At 34.3% G+C, this 20,280-nt stretch overlaps 2 protein-coding genes across 2 annotated transcripts; both read right to left on the bottom strand.

The window, feature by feature from the left end:
- Positions 1-1,041: 1,041 nt before the first annotated feature.
- Positions 1,042-3,065, bottom strand: LOC104606369 (light-harvesting complex-like protein 3 isotype 1, chloroplastic). The gene is made up of 3 exons (XM_010271513.3): positions 2,582-3,065; positions 1,576-1,710; positions 1,042-1,501 (listed from the first exon to the last, which is right to left on the bottom strand). The coding sequence occupies exons 1-3, from the start codon at positions 2,931-2,933 to the stop codon at positions 1,233-1,235; spliced, it is 756 nt and encodes a 251-aa protein (XP_010269815.1). The 5' UTR covers positions 2,934-3,065; the 3' UTR covers positions 1,042-1,232.
- A 518-nt stretch (positions 3,066-3,583) lies between these two features.
- Positions 3,584-8,027, bottom strand: LOC104606370 (glutamate dehydrogenase 2-like). The gene is made up of 9 exons (XM_088889425.1): positions 7,586-8,027; positions 7,399-7,512; positions 5,868-6,089; positions 5,693-5,767; positions 5,473-5,589; positions 5,138-5,388; positions 4,309-4,384; positions 4,137-4,223; positions 3,584-4,041 (listed from the first exon to the last, which is right to left on the bottom strand). Exons 1-9 carry the CDS (start codon positions 7,691-7,693, stop codon positions 3,856-3,858), a joined length of 1,236 nt encoding a protein of 411 aa, XP_088745551.1. The 5' UTR covers positions 7,694-8,027; the 3' UTR covers positions 3,584-3,855.
- Between the last annotated feature and the right edge of the window lie 12,253 nt (positions 8,028-20,280).

The following is a 20,280-nucleotide window of genomic DNA, read 5'->3' on the forward strand; positions in this document are numbered from 1 at the left end:
GTGAGGAACTGGGAGATAAGAGGGGTTCATGATCAAAGAGTTGAAGGTGCCATAGAGATTTCAGGATTTCATTAAAATAAATGTCTCATTGATTTGCCATAATTCAGAGTGGTTAGTTTCCATGCTGATTTTGGTGTGGATGTACATGAAAACAGAGTCCAGTAATGATCTTCCACAAAGTGTCAGGATCCTTTTGATGAGACAAGCCAGTCCCCCTGGATTTTGGTTATGGTGCATCGTGCATGATTTTGGTTTGCATGACGCAGTAACTTTGAGGCTAGATTTATGTCCCCTTCAAAGCTCATTGCCTTTCTCCTCTGTTATCACTAACAAATTAACAACCAAAGAATATTATTACTAATATAATGAAATGAAAGAAAGCTCCCTATGTCCCAATAATGAACAAGGAAGAAATACAATATAGGACTGAGATCACCGAATAAAGAATTACAAAACTACAGAACAAGAGAAGACCCCATCACAATTCTGATCTTACAACCCTATCCCTTACAAGTAGATCTGCAATCTCATTGGCTGACTTGGGCATCCATCTGAACAAGTGTTTAAGAAACCATGGACCTCTAGTTGCCCTTGATGGTCACCTTATAACAACCAAGCAGTCAGCCCTGAAAGGGGCTGCTTTGTACTGTTTGGTTTGAAGGAAAAGATAGGGAAAGGCAGGGAAACCTATACAAGGTGTGTAAAGGTTTCCCTTCCTTTCCCTACTATTTCTTTCAAACCAAACGCAGCCTTAATTAATGCATTTACCTGGTGTTCACCCAATGAAAGCGACTTCCTGGTTGAGAAGAAGTTTCATGACATAACAGTGTCATCATTTATGTACTAAAAGCAGAATTACCATCCAACCGTCCAAATTATGACTTTGTGATTAATCAGAGGTTGGACATCATGTAGACTGTCTTCTATATCTCTATATTCTACATAACTTGGGTTTTTACTAAGGATTCATATATAAAAAAATTTGATCTGATATAACTGATTCCCCATCTCTTTTGTATGGATTGAAAAAGAAATTCATAATTCCTCACTCAAAGCAACTAAATTTTATTAAAAAAAAAAGAGTGTTGATTCAACAACCCCAAACTCTAGTGCTGTACCCTTATCATCACATTCATGGAGCTGAAACTTGATACTCTATACAAATCAATACACCCTGGCTTTAAGAAACCTTGAAACTCAAACTAGAACTCTTTCTTATCTGCCAGATCAGTTTACTTGCTTTTCTGGTTGTGTTCTAAATTGCCATTGCTTGCATTCTGGTCCTGCCATGTAGCTCGCCATTGCTTATCATAGGAGGTAGCCTCTTCAGCTAGCTTCTTCAAGTTCCCAAAATCCTTGGTACATCCAAGGATGCTTATTCCAGTGACTGTCATGAAGAGGCCTGCCTTCCAAATGAAATGGCCTGTCTGGCCCACCATGTCTAATCCAGTTAAAGCATCTATCGCATATACCATAAAAAATCCTACCATTGCTGCTCTACCTGCAAACAAGTAATGATGAGAAAAATTCTGAGCATAAAGAAGGTAAACTGAGAGAGGTTTGTGATTTAGCTACCATTGAGCAGCTCGGCCTCTGGAAGATACAACTTCATCCATGCCCACCAAGGTATGATGGAGCTCCTGAAGAGCACTGGAGTTTCATTTGTTGCTGCTTCTGGGTATATTTCAAGAAACTTTCTCCTTCTTGCTTCTAAAAGCCAAACAGAGAAAAGAAATATTTGTATACATATAAATTTTGTTTAGTGGATTATATATATCTTCACTATTTTGTCTGGAAAATGTCTCATGCTTTTCTTCTGCATTTAGTTCAGTAACAATAAACCACTAGATTTTTCAGCAATACTACTCTACTGACACTTCTATTGGTAAAACCTCCTAGAATTGATGGGGCAAACATGATAATTCAGCACAAATACATGAAACGAACTTAACAATCCAATCTATCAAACTCTTTACACAATTGGAAAATATGGAGAAGATCCAATCTAGAAAATTTAACAATCCAATCTATCAAACTCTTTACACAATTGGAAAATATGGAGAAGATCCAATCTAGAAAATTTAATGATGTTGGTTTCCAATGAGGTTGGTCAATAGAGTAGATGTAGATCTATAACCCTAGCCGTGAAATATTTTTGTCCTCTGTACTCTTTCCTGTTCAAACAGAGCAAGAAAGATAACTGATTTTATGCTACCAGGAAGGCATGGCCAACTCTCTTACTATTTTGCCATAACTTTAGAGTCATTGAGGCATTTTAATAACTTTTATTAATGCAACTCAGATGAGAGCAATAACTCCACTTTTAGTTTTTGAAAATTGATTTATGCATCCACTTGATGCTAATATTTATGGGATCAAGGACACTGAAGAAAGCATTTCCACTTTCTAATTGAACCTAACAGTAGAAATGTTCTTAGGTTTATCTGTTCATGAGACAGGCCTACTAGCTAGAAAATAGAAAAAATATATATATAAATCTTTAAAGAAAGCAGAAGGCACCACTTCTGAATGTAAGAAAATTGGCCTAATGGCCAAGTGAAGTGCTTGGGAAGCCTCTCACCTGCAATTATCAGAGCATCCCAATCCATCTTCCCATCTTTCACGAACATATTCAGGTCCCAGTTCCCATTTTTCCACCTCTCGTCACGAAACCCTGGAACAGAAGAAACAGTGTCCACCTCAAGCATAGAGTCGCCCTTGACATCCTTTAGACCACTGATGCGTACACCACCATTTTCTTTCTGCTTTATATCAACCGATCTCTTGTCGTCAGCATCCACGACAACATGGGTTTCCTTCTTGGTTTCGAAGGAGCATCTGGCTCTGGCTCTGGCTCGAGACTGTTTTTTCAGGATGACATGATTACCACTGCAAGCTCTATAGAGAGAGACAGATATTGACATGGAGGCCATGAATATCTCCTGCACTTTCCTCTTGCTGCTAAGCCGTTCTTGTTTTTGGCTTCAAAGAAGATGGAAAGGTAGAAAGCAAACCTAATGTGGGGACTTGAAAAATTTATCCTTCAGTAGCAACAGTAGCAGTTTGAAAGCTCTTGGGTAGACTGATTTTAATGAAGAAGTGGCAGAATTTTTTTTTTTTTTTTTTTGGGAGGTAAAAGACGAAAGTGTCAGAATCCAAAGATTATCAATCAAAAACGCCTTGAAGTTCTAAAATTATTACGCATGGCCATCTATTGGAAGATCCAGACCGTTTATATCTATTGGGCATACCTTGGATGACCAGTAACCTCGAAATTACCCCAGATTACTGACACTTCTTTTGAAGGATTACTCGCCTTTCACATGATTGTGGCCCATAAAGCATGAATGATAATGTACCACTCCAGAAGTCCAGATTAATTAATTGGGAGTAACATTTTGAAATTTTGAAGACTTGGTTACACCCAATTTTTAAATGTCCATTGGTACCTTATATTTGGGGCCTTTGGGCGTCCTTTCATATTGAATAGTGTACAATAAATATTCCCCAAATCCATGCATAAAATGAATAGCCCCAAAATTCCATTTCTAAACCCATAAAAATTGAAAAGGAAATAAAAAACTTGTAAGGAAAGGAATACATCAGACTACCTTCTGCTTTATTACCAAAAAACTACCTTCTATTTGATTACAAAAAAAAAAGCTACCTTCTGCTTTAACTAGAGGCATATCTAATTAATAGCCCCATAATTCCATTTCTGAAGCCATAAAAATTAAAAAAAAAAGAAAATTTTCTAGGGAAAACATCAAACTACATTCTCCTTTAACTAGGGACATATCTAATGAGAAAAACCAAAAAAAAAATCTAATGAGAAAAAACCAGAGGCATTTTTGTTTATGCCTCCCAACCCCTTAAGAGGGTGGCACGTGCAACCTTATTTACCCCCAATGTGAAGGCTCCCATGCGAAGGCTGCAGTCATGAATTTTACACATCATCTTGATGTCATTGAAAGCCCTTCTCATATACCTCTGAAGCTCTTTGTTCACCTTCTCTTCATCCCACATGAAACCTTGTATGTTCTGTAAAAGCAAATAAGTGAATTTTTTATTCTCAATAGGTTGATATGATTTTTTTTTCTAACAGAAATTATGAAGAGCACCAAATATTTAAGTACCTGAACCCACTCAAAATAGCTCACTGTCACACCCCCAGCATTGGCATATATATCAGGGAGTATAACAACCCCTTTCTTGAACAAAATCTGTTGCAAATATTTGACATTAGCTAGTTCTGATTAGCACAAACTGTAATTTTAATTACTGTTGATGGCCCCAAACCAATGTTACCTCATCTGCCTCGGGATCAGTAGGGTGATTTGCTCCTTCTATTATATATTTGGCTTTCACATCTGTAGCATTTTCCCTATAAAGAAAAGAATTTAATTGAAATAAATCAAGGTTGTGGTAAACCATAATACCTATAATTCAAAATCAAACAATACATCAGCCAATCTAGATAATGGCTAAGTACAAATAACACTGTTAGAATCCTTTTATGTATAAATCTGATGTCAGTGTTTGGATCTGAGTAGAGCAATTATAATGGCTAATGTGGCAGAAAGTTGTTTAAAATGGGTGACATGTGTAGCAATGGCTGACAAACTTTCTGATATATCTAACAGATTGCCTTGTAATAATAGTAAATTTATTTTGTTGAGAATTTAGGATTATATTTAAATATTACTTCTTATGAACTTTCAACATGGAAACAAGATTGCATAATTGCTGGATACACATTGACCATATACATGGTAGAAACAATATTTCAAGAAACAGTCAACAGTTGCAAGATAAATTTTTTTAGAAGTAATTGATAGTTGATGGAGAAAATATGGGTGATCATAGCTAAGTCAATGTATATTCAAGCTAATGGAATTTATGAAAAGAAAAAGGAGGAATAAAACACAAAAATTGGGAAGATCTTTCGCTTGTTACAAAAAACATCTGAATCTTCCAACCTGGGAAGTCTGTAATATATATGGAATATATGAGAAAATTGGTTATGGAGGCACCACGTAATTATGGTAACAGAGATGCTGATGTTAATGAAATATATTTAGAATTAGAAGAAACCATAAACAGACAAAAGCAGTTTCAAAGAAAGATAGAGATAAACCTGTTGAGGACGCCACCTAAGGCACATGGGATGAGAACATCACAGTCATGCACGAGCAATTCATCTGAATCTATGGTGTCACCACCTTGGAAATTCCTCAAACTTCCACTTTCACTTTTGTGCTTAATCAAAGCCTCAATATCAATCCCATTTCTGTTTTTTACTGCACCAGTAATGTCACTCACCGCAACAACCTTACCACCTCTCTCATGAATGAGCTTTGCCGCCCAAGAACCCACATTTCCAAAACCCTGCAAAAGATTTATGGATTTCCTTCATAGCAGAACTTTTTTCCTACCGATTGAATCAAATACAAAGCAAACAACGTGATTTACCTGGATAGCAAATGTCAAATCTGAAACAGACTTCCCATGTTCAGCAAGTAAAGCCTCTGTTGCATAAACAACACCTCGCCCAGTAGCAGCCTCCCTACCCAGTGATCCACCAAGATCCTAAAATGACAAAAGATATTTATTAATATTCTTTAGATTCCAAGATTACCGCTTTAAATATATTGACCAAACTGCTACACTTTAGAAAAATTCAAATACTCACTATGGGTTTCCCTGTTACAACAGCTGGTGAGTGACCATGAAACTTTGAGTACTCATCCAAAATCCATGCCATTGTCTGAACAAATCCAAGAAAAGCAATAGGAGTATTAGCTCTATGAAAATAGACTACTTCAAGAAAGCCACAGTATACAGATCATCAACAAGGTATGGTATACCTGTGCATTAGTTCCCATATCAGGAGCAGGAACGTCTCTGTGAATTCCAATGAGATCATGGATCTTCTGAGTGAAGACACGGGTAAGACGTTCCAACTCACTCATACTCAAATCCTTTGGGTTGCATCCTATCCCACCTTTTGCTCCACCATATGGAATGTCGGCTACTGCAGTCTTCCATGTCATTAACTGAGCTAGAGCATTTACCTCGTCAGGGTCAACCTTTGAAACAAAAGTAAAATGTGTGTCAGTTCAAATTACAGAGCAGAGAAAGTTCATAAATTAAGTTATATTCTGCTGGTCTAAAAGCATGAAATTAAACCCAACATGGTTTGCAGAGTTCAGAAACAATAAGGAATTCCTTAAAGCCTTTAAGAGAAAGATAGCCACATGTATCCTTGCTTAAAAACATCAAAATGCTAACAATACCAAGTAAAATGCAACAATAATTGCATAATAAGTTCAAGAGAATCATTAATGTCTTGAGTCTTTCTCATGCCATATATCATGGACAAAATATGGAAAGGAAGTGTGTCCACTGCATAATAGAAAAAGTAAGCACAATATAATCAGACTGTATCTTAAAAGGCATGTATAGCAAGCACATCATGAGGAGCATAGGTAATGGTTATGTCAATGCTGTTAAATCTGGAATGTCAAACATAACGTATAAGCATCCACCTAACAAAAATGTTGGAAAGCAGTCAACCCTAAGCTGAATACCTTTGAATTAGGATGAATTTGTAACTGGAGGTGGAATTTGATTAGCTAATTCTATGAATCTCTTGATTCTGCCTTTTCAGAAACTTTTTTCAGTATCACAGAATTCAGAGAAATGCAGAAAACTGCCCCCAAATTCCACAGTTAAGCAAAGACTGAAGTCCTGGATACTAGTCATTTCATTTCCCAGCAATGAAGATAAGATTGAAACTCAAATCCATTCTGCTCTAGCAACATAGACACAGCTAAAAAGAATTTTCTTTCCCTTTCCCATATAAGAATCAGGATGAATAAACAAATCTCTTAGAAGCTATAGCATCTAATTACAGTAAATCAATGCCATTTCTTAGTTTATGGGGAAGGCCAATGACACTGGTGGATCCGGCAAAGGTTGGATACTGTAAACTTCATAGGAACTTAAATGGTCCTATATATATGCGATTGAGGTGATCAAAATCCTGCCCTGCATGCAGATGGTTTATTTCTCAGAATTATATGACTGTATCTCAGGAAAACACGATCGAAGTTCGGAAATTCTGACATAGTTAAGTTCAAACAAGTGGGAGAGAAGATTGGAAGTAAATTTTTGAAAGAAGCACCAGAATATATTATTGAGATGGTCAATGTCGTCGATCAAAATTCTACAAGCAAAGAAGACAGGTCACAGCCTCAATGAACCAAAAGACGAAAACCAGGAAACTTTGATTCCTTATTCCCGAATCCATTTCCCCTTAAACATGCAAATCATCATCAACAACATGGAAATTTAAAAAAAAAACAATAAAAAGATTAGAAATTAAAAGAAAAACACCTCAGGATGGTACCGAATCCCTCCCTTCATAGGCCCACGAGCATTATCATGTTGAACCCTGAATCCGACATATGTAACCAGAGTTCCATCATCCTTGGGAATCGTACATTCAACCTGCAAAACAAATATCATAAGACCAAAACCATCGAAAACTCCACACCACGATTATTTAACAAACGTTTCATACTTTGATTTCTCTAAAAGGGATCAAAAGACTCTTCTCGAGCTTGGAATCCAAACCAAGAATACGAGCAGCATGACGGAAGTTACGATTCGTTGCAGCAAGAGCGTTCATTTTTTCTATAAAAATCAACTTAACAAAGAAAACCCAGAAACAGAAAGATCAAAAAAGGCACCAAAATTCTAAGACAAAAACACAGAATCGCGAGTCGGGATCTTTGAGAAACTCGAGGAAGAAACAATGAAGAAGGAAGGGAAGCCAAGATGGGTATTTATAAGTGAAGGCAGAGAAAAGGATATTACTAGTTATGATTGACTAGAGTAGATACAGTCAGAAGAAGGAAAGATTGAGTCTGGAGGAGCTGCTGAAGATATGGCATCTCAACGTCTTACTTAAATTTTGGGAGTTTCTATTTCGAGAAACGCTCCTAATGGGATCGGATTGGCGTGGAGATATTAACTACTTTTCAACGCAATTAAAAATGCATTTTCCTTCCTCCAAGAAACCGTGGAGTGAGAGAGAGAGAGAGGGCACAACGAGTTGAAGTCATAGTTCCACGTATCAATTTCCCTGATTTTAGGAGGTTGGGACCCAGGGGTAATCCGTAATTTTGATCTAGAATGTCGTTAAGTCGTAACAGTAAGCAAACTGAGAGTTGAGAGACCGCCGTTTTTGACGTTAGCCTGAGGAGAGGGATGTTAGGCAAAACGTGGCGAGACGAGGGTTGTAGTTGAGCTGGTAAGCAACTTCTCGTTATATGACGTGGCAAAGCGTTCCTTCTTTAGGTTTGCCACGTCAACTTGCTCACTTAGATTAGATTATATGTTTACTTTTTGCTTCAGGGATGCGGGTGACCCGCAAAATCACGGAGGCTGATAGGTTATATTTAACAAACATGAGTTGTAACTTCGTTTAATTGTACACTAGCAGAAAGGGCCCGTGCTCAAATGGGAAGGAAAGGAAACAATTTTAAATAATTCTTTATAGAATAATTGGGAGATTAAAAATGAAGGAAGAAGTTAATATAATTTTCAATTAAAAATCAAACTTCAGCAATTTACACTAATTATGTGCTACCTCATTTTTTGGGATAAATAACTCAATTTCAACCCTGTGATAAACATTTGCAAGACTGCAGCAAAAGGTATGTGGACCACAAAGTGGAGAGTGTTTCTGATTAAGAATGAGCAAGAATTAAAAAAAGTGAGACTTTGAGCTGCAAATCAAACATAATCTAAGTATACAAAATTTCCCATATTTTCTTATCTACAAATTCTCTCTCTTCTTCCCTCTTCTCACTCTGTCTGCATTGTTTCTAAGCCCATTTACCCTCTGCATCTTTTTAGGAATTTGTTGTTTTTACATACTAGGTACTAACAGATGGAGCCTAGTAGTAACTGTTTAACCCGGTCCATTGCTAACCGGGGATGGAGAGGGGAGTTGGGGCATCCCCGAGCATTGACAAAAAATTCTGGCGGTCCTAGAGTGGGCCTTCGCAGCAACCTCATACAAAATGTCCTTTCATTTCTATTGACATAAAAGCAAAGTCTAGTGTGGCTTGTGAGTAGGTTCAATCCCAACTCTAGGAGCGGAGCAAGGGGAATCATGGCCCAACAAATCCCCACTCTTCATGTATATTAGTAAGTAATTGTAAATTAATTTTAGCTATTTAAAAAAAAAAACTATAAAATGACTACCTTAGCTATTACTTAAATAATTATCATCATTCAAATTAACTTAACTTTTATGAAATTTCCTACAAGAAGGAAAATCACAATTGAAAAATCACCTCTCTATCTCTCTTACACAATAAAACTAACTTTTAAGAAAAATCCTAAGGTTTCTTTCAGATAAGAGCAACTTTTTGCCCTGAATATTTTTATAAAATAACAAAAATAAAATAACTTTTTTTGAAAAATATCAATAAAGGGTAATAACACTGATCATCTCCTTTGGTGATGGAGGCCGGAATTCCCTCTGCAACTTTGGTGATTCATCTTCATTTTTCAATGACTGCAAACAAGTAGAGAACGGACTAAAAAAATTCAATCGGAAGTAAACACGTCATCGATTCATACTGTTTTCAGATTACACCAACTAATGTGTTTACTCGTAATTGGGTTTCAGATCCGGAATCCTCATGGTTCATGCATATCGGATTAACCAAAAAAAAAAACAAGTGTTCAAAGCATTTCGAAACATCTTAAACGTGTCGATATAATGGTGTATGACATTTGGATAACGATGCTCAGCAGTTAGCACCGAGATTAAACCGACTCGGACGACTCGTTTTACTTGTTCATTAGTCGCCCCGATACGATCCACCACAACTCACTCAATCCTGGAAAAGAGTGGGACAAAACTCTTCAAAGTCGTAATAGATAGAGAGATACTAAGTTCTTTCATTGCCTTTGATCAATCATATCCAAATGTATTTTAGAAAAAAAAAAAAAGGAGGAAAACGAATAAAGAAACCCTCGTAGGTATTGATGAAACATTCAGATTTCAAGTCTTAAACCGCTAGGATCCTGAACAGATCAGATGGAATGCTCATTAGTGGCGAAGAAAATGAAAGGAAGATGGAATAATCAATCCTGCGTGATTAGGAAGTGATCTCCAGCTTCCGTGGCCGTTCTTCTTAATATACTCAACGAGAATCTCATCACCAGAGCTGTAGAGGAAATTCCGGCCTCCACCACGAGAGGGAGGGTAGAGGGGGAGGATGAACAGTATCATTGCTCTTCGTGGATATTTTTCAAAAAAAAATTACCTTTATTTTTATTATTTTATAAAAATATTATCTTTTATTGATATAAGGCAAAAAATTGCCCTTATATGCAGAAAACCCAAAATCCTATCTTGTGAGCGTCGAAGTCCCCCCCCCCCCGTCTCTCTCTCTCCAAGGAAAATCATTGTCACCTTTTTTCAATCACCTTTGAAATGTCAAAAAATACAGATAATAAAAAAAATATTTATCTATTAAAACAATGGCACGTGGCATGAGGTTGTAGTTATGCAAATGCCCAAAATCATCTAACAAATCACTCGAATAATGTTTACACTTCAAACTTGTTTGCCAACTTATTTAATGAAGGTGGACCCCTTACATGTGGAACCTCATTAGGTTCCATGCGGTGGAAATGTTATCTTAACTCAGATATGTTATCATTTAGTTTTTTGTTATTGTTAAATAATTATTGTAATTATTTAAAATAGTTACTATAATTTTATTAATTTAGTAAGTAATTTTGAACACTTTTTAATTAAAGAAAGGGAGGCTTCAAGGTTCAAAGTATCGGAAATGTAAGGTGTATCGAAAAGTTAATTTTAAGAAACTATCAAGATACGCTTTGGAAACGTATAGATACAGATGAAAAATCAAGATTTACATGGATACACTAGAAAATTCAAAAAATCTTTAAAAAATATGAACAATAATAAAAATGAGTTTTATGTGATTATAACTCATTTATTTAAACATAAAAAATCATTCTTTAATGATTTATATGAAGTATTGGGATATAATTAGTAACCATTGAAAAATAATAGAAGAACTAAAATGTATGTGTATACATACTAATATTTATTAGTTAATATTTTTTTGAAGTCATTTATTAGTTAATATTTATTATATATAGGTTTATATGATATTTATTATGTAAACAAGTTAATATATTCCTTAATTTTTAATAAATAAATTTAACTTGTATCCATTTTATTATTTTATAAATATTAATAATCAAATTTATATGTTGGGAAACATCCACCAAGACAAGAAAGATTACTTTAACTATAAAAAACATGTTATTCTGATAAGTAATTGAGGTTGGCATAATATTTAATTAATTAGTGTTGTAAGCAAATGATTTGAGTTCAAAACTTTTTACCTTTGGTTTGTGATTTTTAAAAAGTTATTTGACTTAAAATAATATTTAATGATATATTAAATAATATAATTAAAGGTAACTTAAATGAGCATTTAATTAAATTATATTAGCATTTAGTGATGTCTAAGACTTTAAGGCAATTAAAATTGATATTAATGAAAGAGAGAAGATATAAATTAAATTTAAATTTAAAATGGAGAGGAAAATTAAATTCTACTGATACATAATACATATCGGTCCTATTCCATATATCGGAACTCTTCCGAAACCATTTAAAACCTTGGAAGGCTCACAGACCACAACAACTGTTCTGGTTGGTGCTAAATATTTATTTAATACTGATTGGCTGATTTCAGAGGTGGTAACTATTTTGATTTTGGCAAATTTTCAAAACTTAGAAAAAAGAAAAAGGGGGGAGGACTTCATCCACCCTCAAACATCTAAAATCTGATTGTTTTTTCTACCCTAACCATGAAATTTCTTTTGAGATAGAAAGAAAAAAGAGAGAATTACAGAAAACCTCACTCACAAGTCAAGAAAATGCCTCAACTTCTATTGGATCATATGACTTAGATCAGTCCAATGCATTGCTGCCACCTTGATTGGCAAAGTCATTAAACTAATACCAATGCATTGCCGCCAAAAATAAATAAATCTCAATAGATCATGTCAGAATTGATAAAACTTTGAAGTGTATTACTCTTAAATCTTCTACTCAATCTAAGTCAACTCACTTTTATAGATTTTATCCTCTAAAAAGTAATAAAAATGCCAAAGTGCCATTGATTCTCCCCTTATCTGAGATTTTATCTTCTGATGAAATCCACCACTACTGATCCACATAGAAGCTTCCTATGTGAGGCACAGATCCTAATTCGTGGTAGCTGCAAATGTATCCGTCTCACATGAATATTAGTTATTATTCACGGGAGATCTTATCAATGCACGGTGGATGTACATGTGAGATGCCCATATGTGAGGAGCAGATCCTGTCTCGTCAGTATACTTGCAAGTGATGGATAAGCATCCAATGGTTAAAAGCATGAAAAGCAAGCACCGGACTTTGTCCACTAGTTTGGAAGCAAGATGGAAAAAAGCATCCGATGGTTAAAAACTATTCACTCATACACACGTTTCTCGCCTCCAATGACTTTCACAAATCGGGTCATCTACACACGTGTAGATGCTTTTTTCCATCTCCAAGCGGCCACGTCTCTCCTTTCTTATGCCCCCTTGCGCTTTAAGTATATATATGATGTTTGTAGTTTATTTGTCTTTAAAACATAGAAAAGTATTTGATAAATTGTTTATTGACAATTAGATGCTACACAATGATTGAGTGAATAAATGCTCAATCATTGGGAAAGCATTAAAATGAAGTTTTTCCCCGATAGTTGGTGCACACATAAATCAAAACCCATTTTTGTATATATCAATGCATACGGATGAACATGATAAGAAAATGTTGATTTGGTGATGATATGACTGTGTTTTGATAAACTTCCACATGATAAAATACATAAAAAATTAAGGCATTTTTTCCTCTCAATGGGATGAAGAGCTGAAGACTCATCTAGTAGAAAAAAAAAGCCCTAATCTTTTCATGGGTCTTCATGGTTAAATATTCAGGTCCCATTTGGTTTGTGAGAATAGGGGACTGGAATCAGTTCAACTCAACTGTTTGGTTGGGCGGAATTAGAATCCCATTCCCGTGCTTGGTGGAATAGCATTTCCCCATTTGAGGGAATGGTCATTCCTTCCCCTTTCCTTGGGAATGAAATCTTATTCCAACTGATTTTAATTTTCATTATGATTTCGATTCCAACTACAAATCCAATGGACCGTCAATTCCAAGCACTATTGAATCAGGAGCCCAAATATAATATAATGTTTTAAAAAGTAACCTAGACATCAAAATCTGTTAGTCTGACCAAGTATTTCAACATAGATGAAAAGTAGAGGTGTCAACTGGTAGGGTTCAATACAGGTTTGGCTCAACCGAACCAAATCCGAACTACATGGAACAGGGTTACTGAATCCGACATAAATTCCCAAAAAAAAAAGTTATGTATCATGAACAATACCCCTATTTCTCTTGGAAATTATAAAAGTCATAAGAATTAAATAACTTTACTTAATTTTGTAATTCATGTGAAGATGTTTCCAATGCACCATTACTAAGGTACTTTGTTCGGGTCATGAAAGTTAAATTAAAATACCATCTATTATATATTATTGATGTTTATTTGCACATGTGCATAGCATGTGTTCATAATATTTATAATTTTTTTTTTCAATATCACCATATCAACATCAGTTTTGGTGCAAAGCTTAATATAGTTCCTAATTACTATATTTTGGAATACATTTATACCCTAAGAATCAGCACATATGGCCCATTTAAATCAGGTGAAACATGATTTTTCAGTATCAAGCCTATGCTTTGGTACTTTTAAGTTTGAACCATGCTTTGACCGTTATTTGCCTCTTCACAACTTAAACAAATTAAATGCTTGAAATATGCTTTCCATCTTTCCATATTTTCTAAATGAAACATGGAAACTACCATCTCAAAGATTGAAGACTACACAGTTTTGTTCATATTTTCTAAATGAAACATGGGTTTGAAGAGAAAAATACATATATCATTACCATCTCCAAGATGGAAGACCAGTTTCAGTTCTCTATCAATAGAGGCATATTTAAAAAAAAAAAAAAATTGATAAGACTTGGCAACACCACATGGTAAATGTTCCACAAGTTTGTGAGTTGTTGATATTATCATACCTACATAATACCATACCCTTCAAACCTTTTTTTTAGTCATTTTACATAACATCACACCTACAAGAGTAAATTGTTGAAAGATAAATGAGAATTTGACCCATTGGATCTTTTATGTGGAGAACCTACTGATGCAAGGAAGTTTTTCGAGCTCGGATCTCCAGCCCACAAAAATCCTACCCACGTTTGCCCACATGACACTACAGCTGTACATTGGAAACATCTTCAGTATCTACATGTCATCATTCATGAAGAAATGTTCCCAATGTACAACTGTAATATCATGTGGGGAGACGTGGATAGGATTCTTATGGGTATACTAGGAGTCAATTCTTCTTTGCTGGATGGCCAGGGTGATTTGGTTTAGAATTAATTACTTGGCATGTGAACCGATTTTCTGTCCCAAGAAGTCCCTTTTAGGGATTATTGGATATTGTGGGTGGTGGAGGAGAGATCATGGCCAAATAGAGATTGTTTTAGTCTTGCTTAGTGTGGTATAACAATTCTATGGCAGATTTGAATTACAAAATGCAATTGTATTTGATAAAAAGGTAACCAATCCAATTTCAATGATTGTAGCAGCCTAGGCACTAATGTCGGTCCTCGTGAATTGCAAGCAATTTTTTTTAAGAGATGATTAAAGTGTTTTTCCACAATGGAAAATTGAACAGGCATATTATTAAACATTGATTCCCCTAATTCCTAAGAGAGACAACCTGAAGACTCTTGAACATTCACTATACAGGAAAATGGGGCTATAGCTACGGTAAAAAAATCGTAGCTAAAACATGGGATATGACCATGGATAATTCGATGTTCGTGGCAAAAAGTTGAGCTTAGCTACGAATAATTTGTCTATGGTTAAAAGTTATTCTATTTATGGATAAAAGACATTTATAAGCACAGTTATAATGCATCCGTGGCTATAAGTTATAAAAATATAAATTGATTTATAGCTATGGTCATTTTGTTCGTGGCTAAAAAACTATTTATCACCATATCTAGGGATAACTAAAATTCTATTGCTATAACTACAAAGTTAATCATCTTTAGCTACAATCATTTTATTCCTAGCTCATAAATAATAATCATATAATATTCATTTAAAATATTTTTATTTATTAATTATTTTTTATAGTAAATTAATAATTAAGAATTTATTAAAGTAAATGAATATAATTAATAGATTATTAGCTCATTACTATTACATAACAATAATAATTAATGATTGCTATTTAATAATAATTAAACTAGAAAATAAATTATTAATAATTTCATAAGTACATTAATAAAAGGATAATAATTTCTAAAATAGAAATAAATAAGTATTGATTATTATTTGATTAATTAAAATTAATCATCAAAAATTAATTTAATTATTTAAGTAAATTAATAATTAATAGAAAATAATAAATGAAATATGAAAAATCACTAATAGTAAATTAATTAATTACTTATGAATGAAAATAATATTGACAATTAAACTAAATTATTTAAATTCATAAATAAATTATTAATAAAGTAATAGTTATACAATATAGACAAATAATTATTAATTATTATTTTATTAGTTAAATAATAACTAATAATTTATTTATTAAATTAATACTTATTTAATAAATTATTCCAACCACTTTACCAAATTGTTTTGCCTCAAAGTGTAATTTTTAGTTTTTTTTATTGGTGAAAGATGAAAAACTAAAATAAAATATAAATAAGTCGATACATACATGCATGCATGCATACATACATACATACATACATACATACATACATACATACATACATACATACATACATACATACATACATACATACATACATACATACATACATACATACATGTTCTACATGTTTCAAAACAACATTATTTTTCTATATATAATAAAACATATAACACTAACCAATGTTTAGAAAGTTAGATGAGACTAGCTAGTTAGATTATTGTTAAACCATGATCCAGCCCTTAACCAATTCGATTATACACCTAACCTTATTTTCTCCTAAAATAAAAAAAGCCAAAACCATCCACCAAATTGGTCAAACCCAAGAACTAATGAATTGGTCTTGGGTAACTTTTTTGCTACCTATGTGTTTTAAAGTACTGAAGGCACCTTACCCTACTATTTTTGCCATAAAAACAAGGGTGATCATTTTAGCTAGTTGGGAAATTTTGCTCTTGGACCTAGATTTTGTGTTTAAGCCCTGGCCGAGGTTCGGGCCCTCATTAGAGCCCCAATTTTTAGGGTTGGGCATATGCCTAATACTTTAAATCCACCTTGGGATTAACTTGACCCACATATATTTAACTATATGTATATTATAGATAATATATATGTTATTTTATATTACATAGAAATAGGGAAATCAATGGGTTAGGTTCGACCCGACGAACCCAATGGTCATGAACTGATTAGGTTGGTTATGGTTCTAGGAATCAGAACTGATGAGTTGACTCCAATTTTGGATTTATTGTCCTAATTTTATCGGTTTGGAATTGGTTCCACCTAGTCTTAAACCGATTCAAACCCGACCCAACTATATATATTAAATGCATAATACATTAAATGAATTAATATAATATAGAATATTTTTTTTGTATATTTATTATAATCGGGTCCATTCAATCAAACCTAATTGTCTCGAGAACCAATTGATTTGGTTCTAGTTCTAAAAATTACATACCCTATTGGGCTTGGTTTAGTTTTGGGTCCTTAGTATTTCTTGTCGGGTTAACCAATTTCTTGTCCACATGATTGTTCAGGTAATCTGAATTTCATATAAATAAAAGGGTAATTGTCCAAAACTCACCATGACTTTTCAACATTTCTTTTAAACCCACCATAGCTTTTCAAAACTTCTAAAACTCACCATATCACTAACCTAACATTAAATTATCATTTTACCCTTCAAATAAATAACAAAAAATTCAAGACGCGTATGAGAAAGCATCTGCCCTGTCTTTGGGCATGTACAGTGACCTTCTTCCATCCACCAAGAAATCGGCAGTTGATCATATGTCTGCCCGGTGGGAGATTATCAATGGATCTCTCATCAAATCCAATGGTATTGGGCAGCAGAAATCCTTTGGAATTGTAAGGAAGGTCTCCCCAATTAACCATGCAATATAAATAAAATAATACAATGACTTAGGCCCCATGCAACCAAGAGATCCTTAAGGAAACCATGTGCCTTGCATGTAAGGTGGCTCCTACTCTTACATGTAGGATTAATACTCTTTAGTTTTCCTATTTCTTTCTCTTTTCCTTCATATCTATTCTGACTAGTGGAGGGTACCCCCAGAGGATATATATTTTGAAACTTAGGCCTTTCAAGTATTTCTAGAAGAACAAATATCCAATTCATTGATAGAAGATAAGAATATAGGTGTCAATGAACCAGGTTTAGGTTGGAACCAATCTAAATTAAAACCAATTTGAACAGATTGGGTGGTCCAAAATTCTGACCAATAACTGCTCAAGGATGACAAAAATCCGAGAGAAAAAGTTAGAAGCAAGTGGCCCACTAAGGAAGAGGAAGAACTTAGGATCAGAATTATCCGTGTAGCACATTTATGAACAACTAGCTCTATGATACAAAACCAATCAAACATAGATACAAAACCATCAACCAAGTTTAACAAATTTGTAGTCAATAATATAATCCTAAATGTGTCAAGTCATGTAGTTGTTTCCAAAATCAATCACTTGAGAATTTCAAGCATCTAGCCTAGAACAACATCAAATACATGAAACCAGACCTTACTATCAAGTCTTCTACACGTCTCATTTACAAGTTTTTTTTTTTTCCTGATAAAGTTCTCATTTAGTTATGTTCCTTTAACTTTTAACTGATCTTTGTATCCCATGTTGTTAGGCATCTCTTATGAAGAGACTAGAATAAACTATCCCCAAATAACCGCTCCCCAACACAAGATAGACCTCATCACCCCTCCCCCGAATCATATGTCCATTCTTGAATCCATGAGCCTCAATCTCCAATAGCCTTCTTTCATTCATCATTAACTAATTCAACCCCCCAATCCCCCAACCCCCACAAAAGAAAAATGAAAACTTATTATAAATCATTGAAATGCTTGTTTTCATTTTTATGTCACTTCAATCCAATAAAGAAACATTAGTACTTATATTCTTAGCATCATCGTAGCCATGACTTCACCATGTTATTCTAAATTAACCACCTATTGGTGAAGGAGTTATGTTCACAGGTGCACAATTGTCAAATTTTAGATTTGTAACTCCCTGTTGTGCATGCCAGCCAAGAGGGCTTAGTTGGTGCACACTCCTAAATTCTTTTCTACCATGCATTTCCTTTACGAACCTCTTATGGTCAGGACCAACATTGGGTAATGGCTCTTTTTCTTCATCCTTTCATATACAATACTCTTTTTTCTATATTTAATACAATACATATCAGTTCCCCCAAAATATAAGATGGAAGAAAAGAAAAGGGTAAGATTTTAAACTGATCATCAGATCTATTTCTTATTAGATAGTTTGCTTCTAAACTCAGAATAACCCTCTAATAACGGGGTCTGTATAGGAGGGTGCAATACAGTTAAAGAAGTATGACTGTACAGAATAATCCTCTAATGAAAACCCATGTATAATGATGTTTTATAAAAAAAAGTAGACTGTAAATCAAGTAATAGATCTGTACTAAAAAATAGGGATGCATAGAGAACTTCTCTCACATTTTTTTTAGCAACAGGCAACAGCTATAATCTAAATGACCTGAAAGCTCTTTGCTGAAATATGCTCAGAATTTCATCAAACATATCTCAGCTTATTGGTTAAGGCTAATCATAAATATATTTTCTCTTTAGAAAGACAATATGTAGGGGTGATCATTTCCAGCCAAGCCTGGCCCAACCCACAAATTTCCAATCTTGGGCCTGGGTTTTGTGTTCAGGCCTGGATTGAGACTGACCCATGCCCACCCAAGAACCCAGTTAATTGGGACCAGTCTATAATTTTACCTTTCCATCAATCAACAAAAGGTGTGGGGCCACTCACAAATGCATGGAAAACTAGGAGAACATTAGAAAATATCTAAACTAGAAATATCAAGGCAACTCAATCCACAATTACTAGTGGTTGAAATCATCTGAACAAAATTGAATTTCAGGAACTATATATGCAAGTTCTTCAGCAATGCTATGGAAAATGAGGCTAAAAAAGAACCATGAACATTAGTCAAGTGTGAACAAGAATGTTCACACTAATTTAAGATAAATATGTAATGTGTAATGACTGGCATTTGGAAATTAATCCATATACTAATTTACTCTTCAAATAAATTTAACCATTGGACATAAATCGATTTTACTTAATTAGGTTTAGTCACGCCCTTAATCTTAATTTGGATGAGCTATTGGCTCAAATCTCCGTACAAGTATCTAATAAATGTAATCACTAGACATAAATCAGCAATTGAAAGTGCCATAAGCTTTGTTGGTCCTTTGGTTCTCAAGAAGAGACAAGTTCCTTTACTCATTCCACTATGTCCCTAGTCCTCCTACCTCCTAACACATATGACCAATAATTCTAAAAGATCCATACTAATGTAGATCAGCCATAACCAATGGTCATGATTGTATTAAAAAAAACATCTCTTTGGTAATTTTCCAAACACTTACCTTGCATCTTCAATATCTGTTATTGGAAGATAACCTAATAAGTGAAGAACCAACAAATCATTTTGTATTTAACCTGAACTTGAATCATCTGCATGAACTCCTCTTCCCAATTCAAATTCCTGATTCTATATTACTCTTCAAATTAAATGTTTGTATTGTTACTTCAGATCTGGATTTCCAAGTTTTAATTAATGTATCAATAACAAAAGATTGAAATCTTGATTTAGGAGTTTTTGTACCAAGAAAATTTCCGTTCCAAGTTGTCCATAAGTAATAAAGTTATTGGCAATGATGGCCAGAGACTAAGTTACAGTATTTTAGAGAGAGAGAGAGGGATTCTTACCTTGAGACTGTTGTCAATCAGTCTTTAG

This window comes from Nelumbo nucifera, chromosome 6 (assembly GCF_055504915.1).
Source record: "Nelumbo nucifera cultivar China Antique chromosome 6, China Antique-T2T, whole genome shotgun sequence".
In the NCBI taxonomy this organism is placed as follows: Eukaryota; Viridiplantae; Streptophyta; class Magnoliopsida; order Proteales; family Nelumbonaceae; genus Nelumbo; species Nelumbo nucifera.